General features: G+C 41.4%; 1 protein-coding gene across 2 annotated transcripts in view; it reads left to right on the forward strand.

Annotated features, from left to right (window-relative positions):
- Positions 1 to 4,552: 4,552 nt before the first annotated feature.
- LOC124556506 (apolipophorins) overlaps positions 4,553 to 15,035 on the forward strand; it is a 127,203-nt gene continuing 116,720 nt past the window's right edge. For both annotated transcript variants that reach the window (XM_047130462.1, XM_047130463.1), the window contains exon 1: positions 4,553 to 4,628. In XM_047130462.1, the coding sequence (XP_046986418.1) occupies positions 4,562 to 4,628 (67 nt within the window). In that variant the 5' untranslated portion in view covers positions 4,553 to 4,561. The remainder of the gene's footprint in view (positions 4,629 to 15,035) is intronic.

Here is a 15,035-nt window from a genome sequence, read left to right on the forward strand (position 1 = left end):
TCTGTACATTGTACTCAACTAGAGGCAGACTGTGTAGAACACAGGAAACATTGAAACCACCATCTTATCTTTTCTGTATATTTTATTAATTCACTCTAACGTTTTACACTGACGGGTAATACGCCCTCAGCAAGCCCCTACGTCTTAGATGACGAAGGCAGTTTTGTGCCAATATTAGCCTTTGTCCTACCTGTTCCATTCGCTTATGACAAGTGCAAGTACTGTGTGAGTAGTTCTGCACTTTTTTGCAGTTAATCAGCGGTTCAGTGAATCAGTGAATTATAACTTAACCGGATGTAGCCAAAAGTTCCTTTTGAATATTTATGTAAGGAAAGGCTCGTATGGTATGGTGGCTAGTTCTGTTCCTGTATTTTTCCTACGATTAATGTACTGTGAAGAGTTTTAGTATGCGAGTTATAACATGGAAACAAAGCGTTTCCATACTCATGACTACTGGGTCTAAGGAACATGTTCAGAAAGTTGATCATATATTTCGCTAACATCCTGTTTAAAACAGAATTTCAAAAGAGGAACTCGAAGAATGCATAATCTCGATGTCAGTTTTTGCAGTCATCGCGGATGTTTTTCCGAGATTACACAATGAAATTCATTTTCATCACGAAATCTCCTTCATTGCTGCACGTATAATTGAATATGAGCGAAACATGTGATCGCATACACGACATTTAAGAGCATAAAAATAGATTTAACGCAGCACATACTTTTTCCGACAAGATACCTTCTACGATAGACATTCTCCACCGATCACTTTGTGCTCCCTCTATGAAGAGCACGAGGCTTCGATATTTCTGACATGCACAGGGGATATAATCATCAAAATGCGTTGTTTTGAGCAGTGACAAAAGAAACTAATTATGTAAAGACTTTTTTTGGCCAAGTTTTTTACAGTAGTTTGTACTTTCAAGAGAAGCTTTCCGTTCCCAGCCATTACTACGCGTGTTCGGAAGATAATTTCGCAGAACCGCGGTCGCCTTCATCTTTATTTCGACCTTACGTTATTTGGCTGTACCAATTTGGACAAATGTCAAAGTGACGTACTGAAAAAAAAAACTATGGTCGTGTTCCAATTTGTTAGCCTGAAATAATGCTCCCTTAGTGTATTAAAGGTAGTTGGGTTTCAAAGAATATTCATTGGAGCTGTATACTTACAAGTTGTACAATTTTTTATGAAATAGTTAATGTCTTCATCCTTACGTCCATTCTAGTGACTCCATATTTAAATATTGTTATCGACTGTGCTGGAGGAATGATCGCGAAATGCATCACTGCTCTTTCTGGAACTGTTAAGGGTGTTTCACACTTAACACACATTCGTCTTAAAATATTTATAGCCGACAGAAAAATAAGCTACATCTTAAAGTATCATTAACATCGATATCGATAGAACATTAGCTCAGTTGGAAAAACATAGTGAATGAAATCGGCCGTCTAATCCAAGAAATCATACTGACATTCACTTGAAGTTATTTAGGAAAACCACGAGAAACCTAAATCAGGCTTGCCGGGCGGAGATTTCAAATCCGCTCCTGCAGAAGCAAATTTCAGTGTTTTCACTTCAACGCTACGTCAATTGGTTACAAACTGAGGGACGCCCACGGACGTTTCACGTTTCAAAGAAAGAACTGAACTGGGCATCCACTGCTCAAAGTTTGAGTAATTCCCAACCTATCACGCGAACTGTTTTCTATTCTTAGAGGAGGACAATGTACGAGGGCGTACTGATACGTAATGACACTGAATTTTTTATGTGAAAGCTCTTAAGGCTTTTTAAATAAGACAAACGTTAATAATATCTTACATCCTTATTATTCATGTCTACATATTTATTTGTCAGCACAGTCAGCACAGAATACATTTCTCCCAGCGAGACATCAGTTTGTTGGGGTCGCTGTAGAATGTTTGAATTCGTAGACGGACCCACAACCTCACCTCTACTTGCACCACTTCATCAGTATCAAAGTGAAGTCCTGGAAGGTGTTCTGTAAGTTTCGGAAATAGATGAAAACCGCATGGGGCCAAGTTAGAACTGTATGGAGGATAATCGACGACGGTCAACCCCAGGCGTCGGATTGTTGCAGATGTCGCAGCGCTCGTGTGTGGTCGTGCATTGTCATGCTGAAGGAGATGGTGCTCCATTCGAAGTTTGATTACAGCACGCTGTCTCTCATCCACCAACATCTGTACTGTAGTCACGTTACACTCCTCTATGTTACACGCTACAATTCGATGCCCTCTAGCGCCAGAGAGCAGCAAATATGTACGCATGACGAACAAGGATGTAGAATGTTAATAACGTTCGTTTCATTTAAAAAGCGACAAGAGTTTTCTGATAAGGAATTCGGAGGTATTACATCTCATCGCGCCATCGAACAAGGAAAAGCAGACAGATTCACGCAATCCGGAGAATAACAAAATCACATGTCCTCAGGGTGCTTCATATTATACAACCGTCATAGGCGTCCGCAGCGGGGGGAGGGAGGGGGAGCAAATGCCCCCTGTCCCCCCCCCTCCCACCTGAAATCTGGAGCACAGAGTTTTTATTCATGCTGAGTGAACCATCCAGTCTCCGGAATATGATAAGTTTTTTGTATCCCCTATAAAATTTAGTTATTGCGTCAATGCAAGTCTCGAAACTAATTACCTCATTTACATAAAAAAATGGCAGTTTTAGAGTCTTGTCCCCTCCCCCCCCCCTGGAAAAACTTCTTCAGACGCCCATGATAACAGGGAGGGAATTGTACATAAGACATGGCAATGATACAATGGTCTATGGCAACAAGAAGTGTTCAATTTTTGACAAAAGAAATGTATGTAGATTTGTGATAAAAACAATGTAGACCACGTGTCTTGTGTATGACTTGATTTATTTCCGCATTTTTGACGAAAAATGCGGGTCTCCCACTGTGAAAGTAGCGATTTTTATTTGCGATGTGCAATACTTCAGAACTGAATTCGTGAAAAGCGTGAATAAATTTGTTGGATTACCGAAGCTTGCTTATTTTAAACTTCTCCTAAATAGGCTTTAGCACTTCGATTCATCAGCTTACAGTACATAGAAGACCGAAATAAAGATGTTCGAAAACAGTAAAACAGCTGTAGAATACATAGAAACCGCCATGGAAGATGAAGACAGCTCTTCAAAACGCGTCTGGAAAGAAATGATAATCGAAGTGACCGGTAACTTTAAAAAAAGTGTGGAGTTTTAATATTTTTGTGGGATCTAAAATTTAAAAACCTCTCTCACACCGGCCTGATTTAGCTTCACTGATCAGGATAGTAAAAAACATGCGTATATTAAGTTAATTTTCATTCACAAAGCAGGCTTACCACATTCACACAGTTCAATACTGTTCTATCCTGATTAAATTGAGCTTAACTTAAATTCCATAAGGCAATTAAGCAATTTCGAAGTCTCGGTGCGACGAAAATTGTCAGTCGATCTCCTGAAAGCATTTGTAATAATTATTAACTTTCGGTGATCACATGGGGAAGACTGGAGATCTGCTGGTAAGACCGTGTTAGTCCATTTATTGAAAGTAACATACTGGATATCTTGAGCGTACAAAACGGCAGGTTCGTCCAGTGTAAATCAGACGTTCCCACTGATCCCGTGCAACACAGCGTAGTAAGCAGACACTGACAATAATAATCAGTTAAATAATACGCGAACACACTTACTTTAGTTTAGTTCATGTATTAAATTCCTTCTCATACAGAATCTCCTCAAGATGGCGACTAGCTCAACAATACATACATATACATCTTCGTTCTTTCACGGCTAATCGGCAAGATCTGAATCATTCTTTTCATAAGAGAAAACATAGATAGCAGAGAAGCTATTCCATGGAGTAAATGCACGCTCCAAGGAATAATAGGGCTTGAAACTACTTTGCATTGATAATCATCGTATATTAAAGTTTAGGAATCGGTAAGATAAAAAGAGATATTTCGAGATATGTACTGAGTTATATAATTTATAAAAAAATTCTGAAAATATCGCGGAGAGGCCGCTGCAAGAGACATTACAGAGTGATGACAAAAGTATTAAGATTTTCCTAAATTAGGACACTACCCTTGTCTGGATTGGCCAGAACTTTAGGACGAAATATCTACTCTTAGCGAAATAAATGGAGTTTTCCTGAGTATTTGTCCAGAAAACAGGTTATTCGTCGGGTATCGAATTTGCATCGATTATTCCGATCTGGTCTCAATTTACTCCAGCGCCACATATGTAAAACTACTCAACATCGGAAAGCAGCTTTCTTTCCCACAGCCACTGTAGAGGACTTTCAGACATCAGTTAGCGTCAATGAGAGAAAATAAGGAACTGAGAAATAAAACAGCGAATATGCGTCCGGTACCAAGTGCGTAGCGGTGCAGATGTGAAGGTGAGACGTCATTGTTGCAGCAGGTGGTAACAATGCGCGGAGCGGATGGGAGTTGGCAGCAACGCGCCACGTGACCGCCCGCTGGGTGGGGAGCGCGTCTGTATAAATTGCGGGCGCTCCGCTGCCGGTGGTCCTGTAGTGAGTTCGTCACCATGGGGACGCCTCCACACATTTGGTTCCTACTTACACTAGCGATTTCATCTGGTGGCTTCTCCGCAGGTCAGTCAGCAACTGTTTTACAGCTTTTCTGTGTCCCTTAGTACTTCGAATTTTTGTTTGAGTGCTACATTAAAGAAGCTTTTAAGCTGCTGTTAAAGTTTCACGAGCAGGAGACACTGTTCGCTACATTGCAAGTAAATTAGTAGCTTAGATGTTTCCGAGACAGTTTGTACTGTGGAGCTGATACATCCTGTGAGCCCTTCTACAGTACACAGCTGTCTTGTGCTTCATTAGATGTCTGTGTTTAAGCTCTAGTCACCTGTACTGGAGAAATCTTTATATCGACTTACAGAATTTCACTGTGCAACATGAGAAAATTTCGATGAGGTGAATTTTTTTTTTTTTTTTTAGACCAAGAAACGATTCGAGTACTTGAGTAAATTTCCGTAATAAGCTCGCTTCGCAAAATTAATTTTCAAATGTTAAACTTTTGTTATATGACAGAATGGTTAGAGAGGATACTTTGTATGTAATCTACGTGAGAAGTCAGCATAATTCTGTGTAGTAAAGAATCAAGGGGCGCAATACAGAAAGTAATGAGGTTATATTTAAAGTAGCCGTGAATGCTCCAAAGGAAAACATCGCCACTGAGAATTTCCAACAGTGAATCTTCACATTTTTCACGTTCCTTGCCAATGTTCGTATTCAGCGCGCTGTATTCCTCTTACTTCGCTACGATGTGAAAGGTTAAACTATTTAATACTAATTAAGCTTATGTTGTTTCACAGAGTGCATTCTGATTTACTCTTTTAAGACTTAATGGCCTTCGGTCGCGAGTAGAGAAGAATAGTAAAACATTCACCGATGACAAGGAATTTGAATCCCAGACTGATCTTCAGCAGGCTTCTCTTTTCATCGTCGCAAAATCTAAACTCAAACTTGTTAGGGCTTGTACATGTCATTATGGCGTGAAGCACTTGAAACAAAACTCTGCTGAATGGATTGTTGCCTTTTCCTCTTCATATATTGAAATTCATTTACTGTAGCGATACGACTTTGAACGAAAATTTCCTCTAACCGCGTACCATTAATAATAGTTAAGTATGGGCTCCATGTAACTATAGTTTTATCTGAGTCATGTTACTCCTTCGCATAGTTTCATTGCACTATGAAATATAGTGCTCTGCCAATGTCGTCCTTCACAGAATGTGGAAATTTAATCTGTTGATCAGTCTCGCTTTAAAATCTACGAAAAACTTCATCTTATAATTCATACCTTGCGGTAGTTACTTTGCTTTTGACACAAAGAAGCAATATGTTACGGATCAGTTTGACGAAGAACGAGTGTCAAAATACTTCCTTCTCTTAGAAAGAAATCTCGTATGTTTTGAAAAACCTTCACAAATGGTAGTCCAGCCAATATTGCTGTTTAAAACGGTCTAAAATCCACTGCAAATATCCTGTGACGGTGTGAGCGTAACAAGCGCCATGCATGGGACGTCTGCAATTATCCAATTCACGTCGTTGTAGCAGTAGGTACGGCCGTACTGCGCGGCTAGGCTGCCTGCCCGGCGATCGCATCAAATAATCACAAGCGTTTGTTCTAAAGTTGTAGCCACCATCCTTGGGTTCACGGATATGTTATCTGCAAAGCTGCATCTGTATGTCAAACAATGGTTACGAAATAACTAAATGAACTTCATCGCTGTTGAACTTCTGTTCGCTGGTCTGTTTGTTGTAATACTGAACGATTCTTCCAGACATTCTCTTCCGTGGTGATTGTGGACCCACTTGACTCGAAAACGCCCTGAAAGCATTTATTCTAAGAAATTAAAAAAAAATTCTAAGTCATTTGCAATCCCCTTTTGTTTTAATCGCCTGTTGTCACATACTGATCTTATATTTTTGCCAACATAAATGCAGTTATGTTCCTTGCTTGGACAACAGGCATGGACGTTCAAACAATCTAAATATCCTTTGACTTAATATTTGTGACCGAGGGCTTATTTGTTACAATATAAATATCCTTTTCCTAGTTAAATTTGTAGTTTTCATTCCTTCTACTAGATAAAGAAGGAATTATCGAGGTAGAGCATTTCTTCTGACTACAATGTTCTGCCTCAGTCTGAAGAATTTTTAGACGATGTATTCATTCGTCATTTGCTTGTATAATAATCTCCCTAAGTCTTTCACAAAAAATGAAGATGAAAGATATATACATCAGTACTCAAATTTACTACGCTCTGGCACTATTTTATAAGATAAAGTACCTTTGTACATATCTACAAATCTATCTTGGTACACTGATGAATATTTTTGTGAATATGAGACATCATATTACAATTACATTTCTTCTTCTCTCTTCCCATAATACTTCGATTTTAACGTGTATGTCTTATATTTAAGTGCTGCCGCGTGATACAAATAAAATGTCATGCACCCATAAATGTTTTAAAGCGACTTCCAGTAATATGTCTAATGTGTTCTCGTACCGTATTTGGTGTTCACATTGAAGGACGCATGCTTTTCGTGTACTTAGTGATGAGTCGGAAAGAAAATACATGGATTGTAGAAACCCTATGACCCTATGAAAACAAAAATTCACATATAACAGTGTTGAAGCTTCTAGGCTCTGTATCTCAATAATCTTTCAACCAGCAACTGCATCTTAAGATAGAATCGGAAATCTTTATTTTTATGATGTTCTGGCCATACTCAAAAGCTTCATCGGAAAATCCCATTATCATTTGTAACTTGACGCAGAATTCATCAGGAATCCAGTAGTGTTCTCTGCTGAAAGAGTAAATGAAATGCATTCCGTTTAAAGCAAATGTTGCACCAATGGAAAGTGAACAAGAACGTGATCACGTCTCAGAACCGTTATGTAAAACAATAAAGTTTTCGTAGTTGCTTGGACTTGTTATTTTGCAGTATTTTACGTTGTAGAAATTCAACGCTTGCTAACAGTACTGAATACAGTTGAGCTCGTGTCATATGGCTTGTCGAGATTCGGGGCAGTGAAGCCGTTTTGTGAAGGCAGCTTGTCAGCTAAAAACCTCAACGAGGCTGCATCCGTAATTAGTAAAGAATCCCATCTTAACGCGATGGTAATGCCAGCACAGCTTGACACGAAAGCCAAATATAATACATTTTGAAATGTCTGACGAAGAACTTAAAATGGTGACATACATTTTGACATGTCTCACGAAGAACTTAAATCGTGATCAATGGACTGCTAACTGAAGCAAAACTGATCCGAAATGGAGTCCACACCCGTAACCAACACGCTCAATTCCTGCGCCATTGGTTGGTGTAAGTTTGTTGTCGACGACCCCTGGTATGATATTTCAAAAATTATGTGACACAGTTTGCCTAGTTGGCTACCCTGATATTTTTAGGGTTACAGAGTTCTTTAAAAGGGCAAATTTTTCATACGACGTGGAGTGCCATAGTCCGAACTGATCGAGTACTTTCAAGTACTGAGCGAGGTGGCGCAGTAGTTGCCCACTGCGCTCGCACTCGGGAGGACGACCGTTCAAACAGGCGTCCGGCCATCCTGATTTAGGTTTCCCGTGATTTCCCACAACCTGAGCATTTGCTTCGTAGCTGCCTATCTCCCTCTCTGCTTTCTTTTTTCTTTATTTCAACGTAAAATTGAAATGCGGGAGCGATCATATGATGCATGTGGAACGATACAGAATGACAAAGGACTGGACACTCACAGGAAATAGACAATCGGAGAACCGAGCCCAGAATGAGTAACAATCGTCACTGATAGGCCTTTTCGGAATTCTTTGGTATTTTCCTGATCGTTGGGCCGATACCTTCTACAAGGGAAACGGCCTCGCATTCGGTGAGAGGTCTCCCTGTACGTTGTCACACTTTTTCGCTTACACTCCAGCAAGATATTTCTTATTCGTTCAACATATACTTTCAGTTTTAGTTTATTGTCCCTTATTCTGTCATTTATATTGAAAATTTCCAGTTTCTTTCGCATATGACGTAACTATTGGTTGTCTTGATACTGGTCTCATAGTTCTCGAAACCCAGTTTCGGGCTTTTCTTTTTTTCTGCGGTCGTTATTTGGAACTTCTAGTGAACATTAATTATGCAAGGTGGACATTAAATACGCAAGGAGTAAACATTACAGAGTTCTTTAAGAGAGCAAAATTTTCATACGATGTGGATTTTATCGTCCGGACTGATCCAGTACTCTCACGTACCGAGCGAAATGGCGCAGTGGTTAGCATACTGGACTCGCATTCCGGGGGACGACTGTTCAGACCTGCGTCCGGCCATCCTGATTATTTTCCCCGTGATTTCCCTAAATCGCTTCAGGCAGTCCTTTGAAAAGACACGGCCGACTTCATTCCGCATTCCTCCCTAACCCGAAGGGATGAATGACCTCGCTGTTTGGTCCCCTGCACCAAATCAACCAACCAACCAACTCTCACTTGTTGTAGACACAGAGTACCTCCCAACAACGCCAGCACGGCTTCTCTGTGAAATGATTTCTACAAGCGCTGAAGTATATCTATCAAACGTGTTGGTCTTCATTGCAGCTACCGAGCAAGGTGGCCCTATGGTAAGACTGTGGGCTCTGAAACTTCCTGGCAGATTAAAACTGTGTGCCGGACCGAGACTCGAGCTCAGGACCTTTACCTTCCGCTGGCAAGTTCTCTACCAACTGAGCTACCCAAGCACGACTCACGACCCGTCCTCACAGATTTACTTCCGCCAGTACCTCGTCTCCTACTTTCCAAACTTAATAGAAGCTCTTCTGCGAAAGACAAAGGTCCCGAGTTTGAGTCTCGGTCCGGTATACAGTTTTAATCTGCCAGGAAGTTTCATAATCTCCGTTCAATGCGACGACCTTACGCCACCTTACTGGGAAAGCCTGCTTGCCCGTATGGTGCCACTCTACTGGTCGACGTTGGAGCGAACTTCTTGCTTCATCAGTAACCTCCTCATCATCTACATACTGCTTCATCAATAACCTCCTCATCATCCACGCACTGCGAGGTCAAATAGATGAAGTCGACATGTACGAGATCCAGGTTGTAGGGTGGATGAGGAGTCCAATGAAGTTTTGTGAACTCATCTCGGATGCGCAAACTCGTGTGAGTTTGCATTTTTATGGCGACGAACCTGCTGAAGTCGTTTCTTCAATTTCCTGAGGTTAGCACAGTACGCATTCGAGCTGATCTTTGCACAATGAGATAGGAAATCATGAAGCTCTGTGAAGTTTGGAAGGTAGGAGACGAGGTACTGGCGGAATTAAAGCTGTGAGGACGGGGCGTGAGTCGTGCTGGGGTAGCTCAGTTGGTAGAGCACTTGCCCGCGAAAGGCAAAGGTCCCGAGTTCGAGTCTCGGTCCGGCACACAGTTTTAATCTGGCAGGAAGTTTCATATAAGCGCACACTCGGCGGTAGAGTGAAAATTTCATTCTAGATTGTGGTCTGTAGTCTCTCATTTGGGGTACGGTGGTTCAGATCACCATTCAGCCATCCACATATAGGTTTCCAAGGTTTTCCAAAAACACCTGAGGCAAATGACACGATATTCGTATGAAAAGGACACTGCCGATTCCCTTCCCTATCCTTTCCAAATTCGAGATTGCTCTCCAAAAATGGTTCAAATGGCTCTAAGCATTATGGGACTTAACATCTGAGGTCATCAGTCCCCTAGACTTAGAACTACTTAAACCTAACTAGCCTAAGGATATCACACACATCCATACCCGAGGCAGGATTCGAACCTGCGACCGTAGCAGCAGCGCGGTTCCGGACTGAAGCGCCTAGAACCACTCGGTCACGACGGCCGGAGATTGTTCTCCGTCTCTAATTACCTCATCGTCGGCGGGACGTTAAACTCTTCCTCCCTTTCTTCCATCCTCGATTGCTGTTGTACTCAAAGGTGGATCACGAATAAGAAGAAAATTTACAAAGTGCCTAGCACCGGCTTTTTCTGTTGTCTGAGACTTGTTCCCTGCCAGGTGAAGTGAAGTTCTTGGCACTACAGTCCATCTAGAACTTGGTCACTGCCCCAGCTTTTCGACTGGACAGCATTATCGGAGTGGCACACGGTCAGCACACCCACTCCCAGTGAGGGTTCTCCAGTCTTCCCGCTGAAGGTAAATCCTTGGCGATGCCGTAGATCGAACTCGGGTCATCCGTGTGACAGTCACTGAAGTGGCCTAAATAGTGGTTGGTTGGTTGTTTTGGGGAAGGAGACCAGACAGCGAGGTCATCGGTCTCATAGGAATAGGGAAGGACGGGGAAGGAAGTCGGCCGTGCCCCTTGAACGGAACCGTCCCAGCATTTGCCTGGAACGATTTAGGGAAATCACGGAAAACCTAAATCAGGATGGCCGGACGCGGGATTTAACCGTCGTACTCCCGAATGCGAGTCCAGTGTCTAACCACTGCGCCACCTCGCTCGGTTGCCTAAATAGTGAAAATGCCCTCATTAAACTGTCAGTGTCATCCCTTAATTATGTGGTCCAATGTGAGTAAGGATTCCGCGAAACCGCTTTCTGGCATGAGTAAAATATTTCTTTCTGGTCACAGCAGTTGTGGCACACCAACGTGAATCAGTATGGAACAATTGTTCCCTCGAAGGGGCCAGAAGATAAAATTTTTTATAACACAGTTGGTTCAACTGATTTTCAGAAACTCGTCACAGTCAAATTAACTTAATAGCGATCGGAGCACGCTAGAGTTCGACTGGGACTATAAGCCGACAAAAATAATTATAGAATGTTGCTAAAAATTAGTGGATATTTGAGAGAGCGTTAGTATGAGCAGGTTCGTATGTAACATCTATGAGAGCATGTGTCTGGTGCCCAGTCAATAAGAAGCTGCAGCTGTTTGAATATTGCACATAAGACAACCCATAGGAAAATGGCGAAGAATACGCAAATAAATTAATCTTCAGTTTATTAATTTATAAACAACTGAATAGCATCTAAGTTCTTGTCTTTCTTCACTTAGTCTTACAAAGATCGCGACACGGCTAACGAAGTCTCATCTCGCGTCTATTCAAAGAAATACTATCGACAGCAATTGAGAGATTTATGCCAAATAAACTAACAAAGGCGGAGCTGATACATGGTACACAAAACAGGTCAGAACACTGTTGCAGAAATAGCGAGAAAAATAATGCCGAATTTAAACGAAAGCAAAATCCCCAAGATTGGGGATCTTTTACAGAAGCTCGAATTTTAGCGCGGACCTCAATGCGAGATGCTTATAATAGTTTCCACAATGAAACTTTGTCTCGAAACCTGACAGAAAATCCAAAAAGATGCTGGTCATGTGTGGAGTATGCTAGTGGCAAGACACAACCAATGGCTTCTCTGCGCGATAACAATGTTAATACTATCGATGATAGTGCTACTAAAGCAGAGTTACTAAATACAGCCTTCCGAAATTCCTACACCAAAGAAGACGGAGTAAATATTCCAGAATTCGAATAAAGAACAGCTGCCAACATGAGTAACTCAGAAGTAGATATCCTCGAAATAGTGAAGCAACTTAAATCACTTAATAAAAGCAAGTCTTCAGGTCCAGACTTTATACCAATTATGTTCCTTTCAGAGTATGCTGAAGCAATAACTGCATACTTAACAGTCATATACAACCGCTCACTCGACGAATGATCCATCCGCGAAGACTGCAAAGTCGCACAGGTCACACCATTTTTCAAGAAAGGGAATAGGAGTAATCCACTAAATTACAGGCCCATATCATTAACGCCGTTATGCAGCAGGGTTTTGGAACACATATTTTGTTCGAATATTATGGAATATCTAAAAGAGAATGGTCTATTGACATTCAATCAACATAGATTTAGAAAACATCGTTCTTGCGCAACACAACTAGCTCTTTACTCACATGAAGTGTTGAGTGCTATCGAGAAGAGATTTCAAATTGATTCCGTATTTCTACATTTCCAGAAGGCTTTTGATACCGTACATCACAAGCGCCTTGTAATCAAACTGCGCGCTTATAGAATATCGTCTCAGTCATCAGATTGGATTCGTGATTTCCTGTCAGAAAGGTCACAGTTCGTAGTAATTGATGGAAAGTCATAGAGTAAAACAGGCCCTCTGCTGTTCCTTACTTATATAAACGATCCAGGAGACAATCTGAGCAGCCGTCTTAGGTTGTTTGCAGATGATGCTGTCGTTTATCGTCGTTTAAAGTCGTTTAAAGTCATCAGAAGACTAAACCAAATTGCAAAAAGACTTAGAAAAGATATCTGTATGGTGCGAAAATTGTCAGTTGACCGTAAATAATGAAAGGTATGTCATCCACATGAGTGCTAAAAGGTATCCGTTAAACTTCGGTTACACGATAAATCAATCGAAACTAAAGGCCGTAAATTACGAACAACTTAAACTGGAAAGAATACATAGGAAATGTTGCCGGGAAGGCGAACGAAAGATTGCCTACATTACACTTGCCTGTTCTCTTCTGGAGTAGTGCTGCGCGATGTTGGGAGATCCTTACTAGATGGGGTTAACGGAGTATATCGAGAAGTTTCAAAGAAGGGCAGAACGTTTTGTATTATCGAGAAGCAGGGGAGAGAGTGTCACGGACATGATACAGGATTGGGGGTGGACATCACTTTACAAAGGCGTTTCTCGTTGCGGCGGGATCTCGTCACGGAATTTCAATCACCAACTTTCTCCTCGGAATGCGAAAATATTTTGTTGACGCCGACGTACATAGGGAGACACGATCAGCATAATAAAATAGGGGAAATCTGAGCTGGCACGGAAACATACAGGTGGTTGTATTTTCCCGCTCACTGTTCGAGAGTGGAATAATAGAGAATTATTGTGAAGATTGTTCGGCGAACCGTCTGCCAGGCACTTAAGTGTGATTTGTAGAGTGTGCATGTAGATGTAGGTGTACTGGTATTCTGATAACTTCAAGCTTCCAATATAATCCACATAAACTTCCAGTGACTAATGACCTATGAGTGACACCAACAGGAGTGGACTAAAGTTCAGAGAATTTAATTTCATTTGAGATGCCAACTTCAGACCGTCTCCTATTGTAGCTAAAGGAATACCTGGCTGAGGAAGGTTATCTTATAGGAGGAACCTATAAAAGTCACTTGCGGGATGATTCGGTAAGACAACACGTCTATTTACCTGAGTGTCCATAACAACGCACCGTAATTTTACGAATAATCGATGTTTTAATTGCACGTCAACAAACACAAGTGTATCTCCACGTCATTTACATTTTACACTGATGCCACCTTGAGTGAATTTAGCTGCTTCAAAGAGCAGTATGAATGGATGGAAATCATCGTCGATTACCGTGTTCAGTTGTCTACCTCCATCTTCCCCTCAACGATGTTGCTTCCGTCAGCTTCAAACAGCTGCAAATTCACAGCAAAAGTGGAATCATACGAGTAGTCTGCGATAGAATGTCAAAAAATGTTTTTGGTTCATCTCAGATAAATTGTTTAGTCTTGCGCATTGTATGTGCTTCTTGAGAGAAATACTAACGTTGCACGGTTAATGTATCAAGTGCTTTAGGAGCGATGTAGCATTCTGCCAATACCTTCCTGCATTCTCCTTAACTTCTTCCCAGACGCCTTCCGTAAGACGATGAAACCCAAGTATGTCATTCAAGATTCACAACCGCAGTCTCAACACTTAACTGGTCATCTGGTATTATCTTTTTGAAGAGATCATTTTTTGTTGGGATCACTTTAGCGCTCCGACACGGTGGCGCTCGATCACGAATACTCGATTCGGAATGGATGGCTATGGAAATTTAATAGACGGAGCCATTTTGGAAATAGAAGCTCCACTGCACTGTTTCTGTTTTATTTATTCATTTTTCGCTTCCTTGTGACTATCTTCGGGACAGTAGGCCCATTTTAAACCGTTTATTCGCATAACCAGCTTAGCTGTCGAGCTGGAACCTTCCATGCCGGCCGCGGTGACCGAGCGGTTCTAGGCGCTTCAGTCTGGAACCGCGCGACTGTTACGGTCGCAGGTTCGAATCCTGCATCGGGCATGGGTGTGTGTGATGTCCTTAGGTTAGTTAGGTTTAAGTAGTTCTAAGTTCTAGGGGACTTATGACCTCAGATGTTAAGTCCCATAGTGCTCAGAGCCATTTGAACCATTTTGAACCTTTCATCGTCATTGATCACGTTTACACTTGAGTCTGTGACCAATGATGATGTCAGGTTTCAGCTGATTACAAGAAAAAGCACTTGGAAATGGGGCAACGACCGCGAAACTAGTCGCTTAAAGTGAAATTTAAATTAAAACCAGTGAAGTTTACTGCGAAACTTCTACTTCCAAAGCAAATGCTACTCATTAGCTATCACCTTGAAAATAGATTTTTCTTAACTAATGAAGAAGATCGTGAAAAAATTCATTGATAGAATTTGGACTGCAAGACAAAAATGGTTTGCCGGGTCCTGGATTTACTTCCCAA

The sequence above is a fragment of the Schistocerca americana genome, chromosome X (assembly GCF_021461395.2).
Source record: "Schistocerca americana isolate TAMUIC-IGC-003095 chromosome X, iqSchAmer2.1, whole genome shotgun sequence".
Taxonomy (NCBI): Eukaryota; Metazoa; Arthropoda; class Insecta; order Orthoptera; family Acrididae; genus Schistocerca; species Schistocerca americana.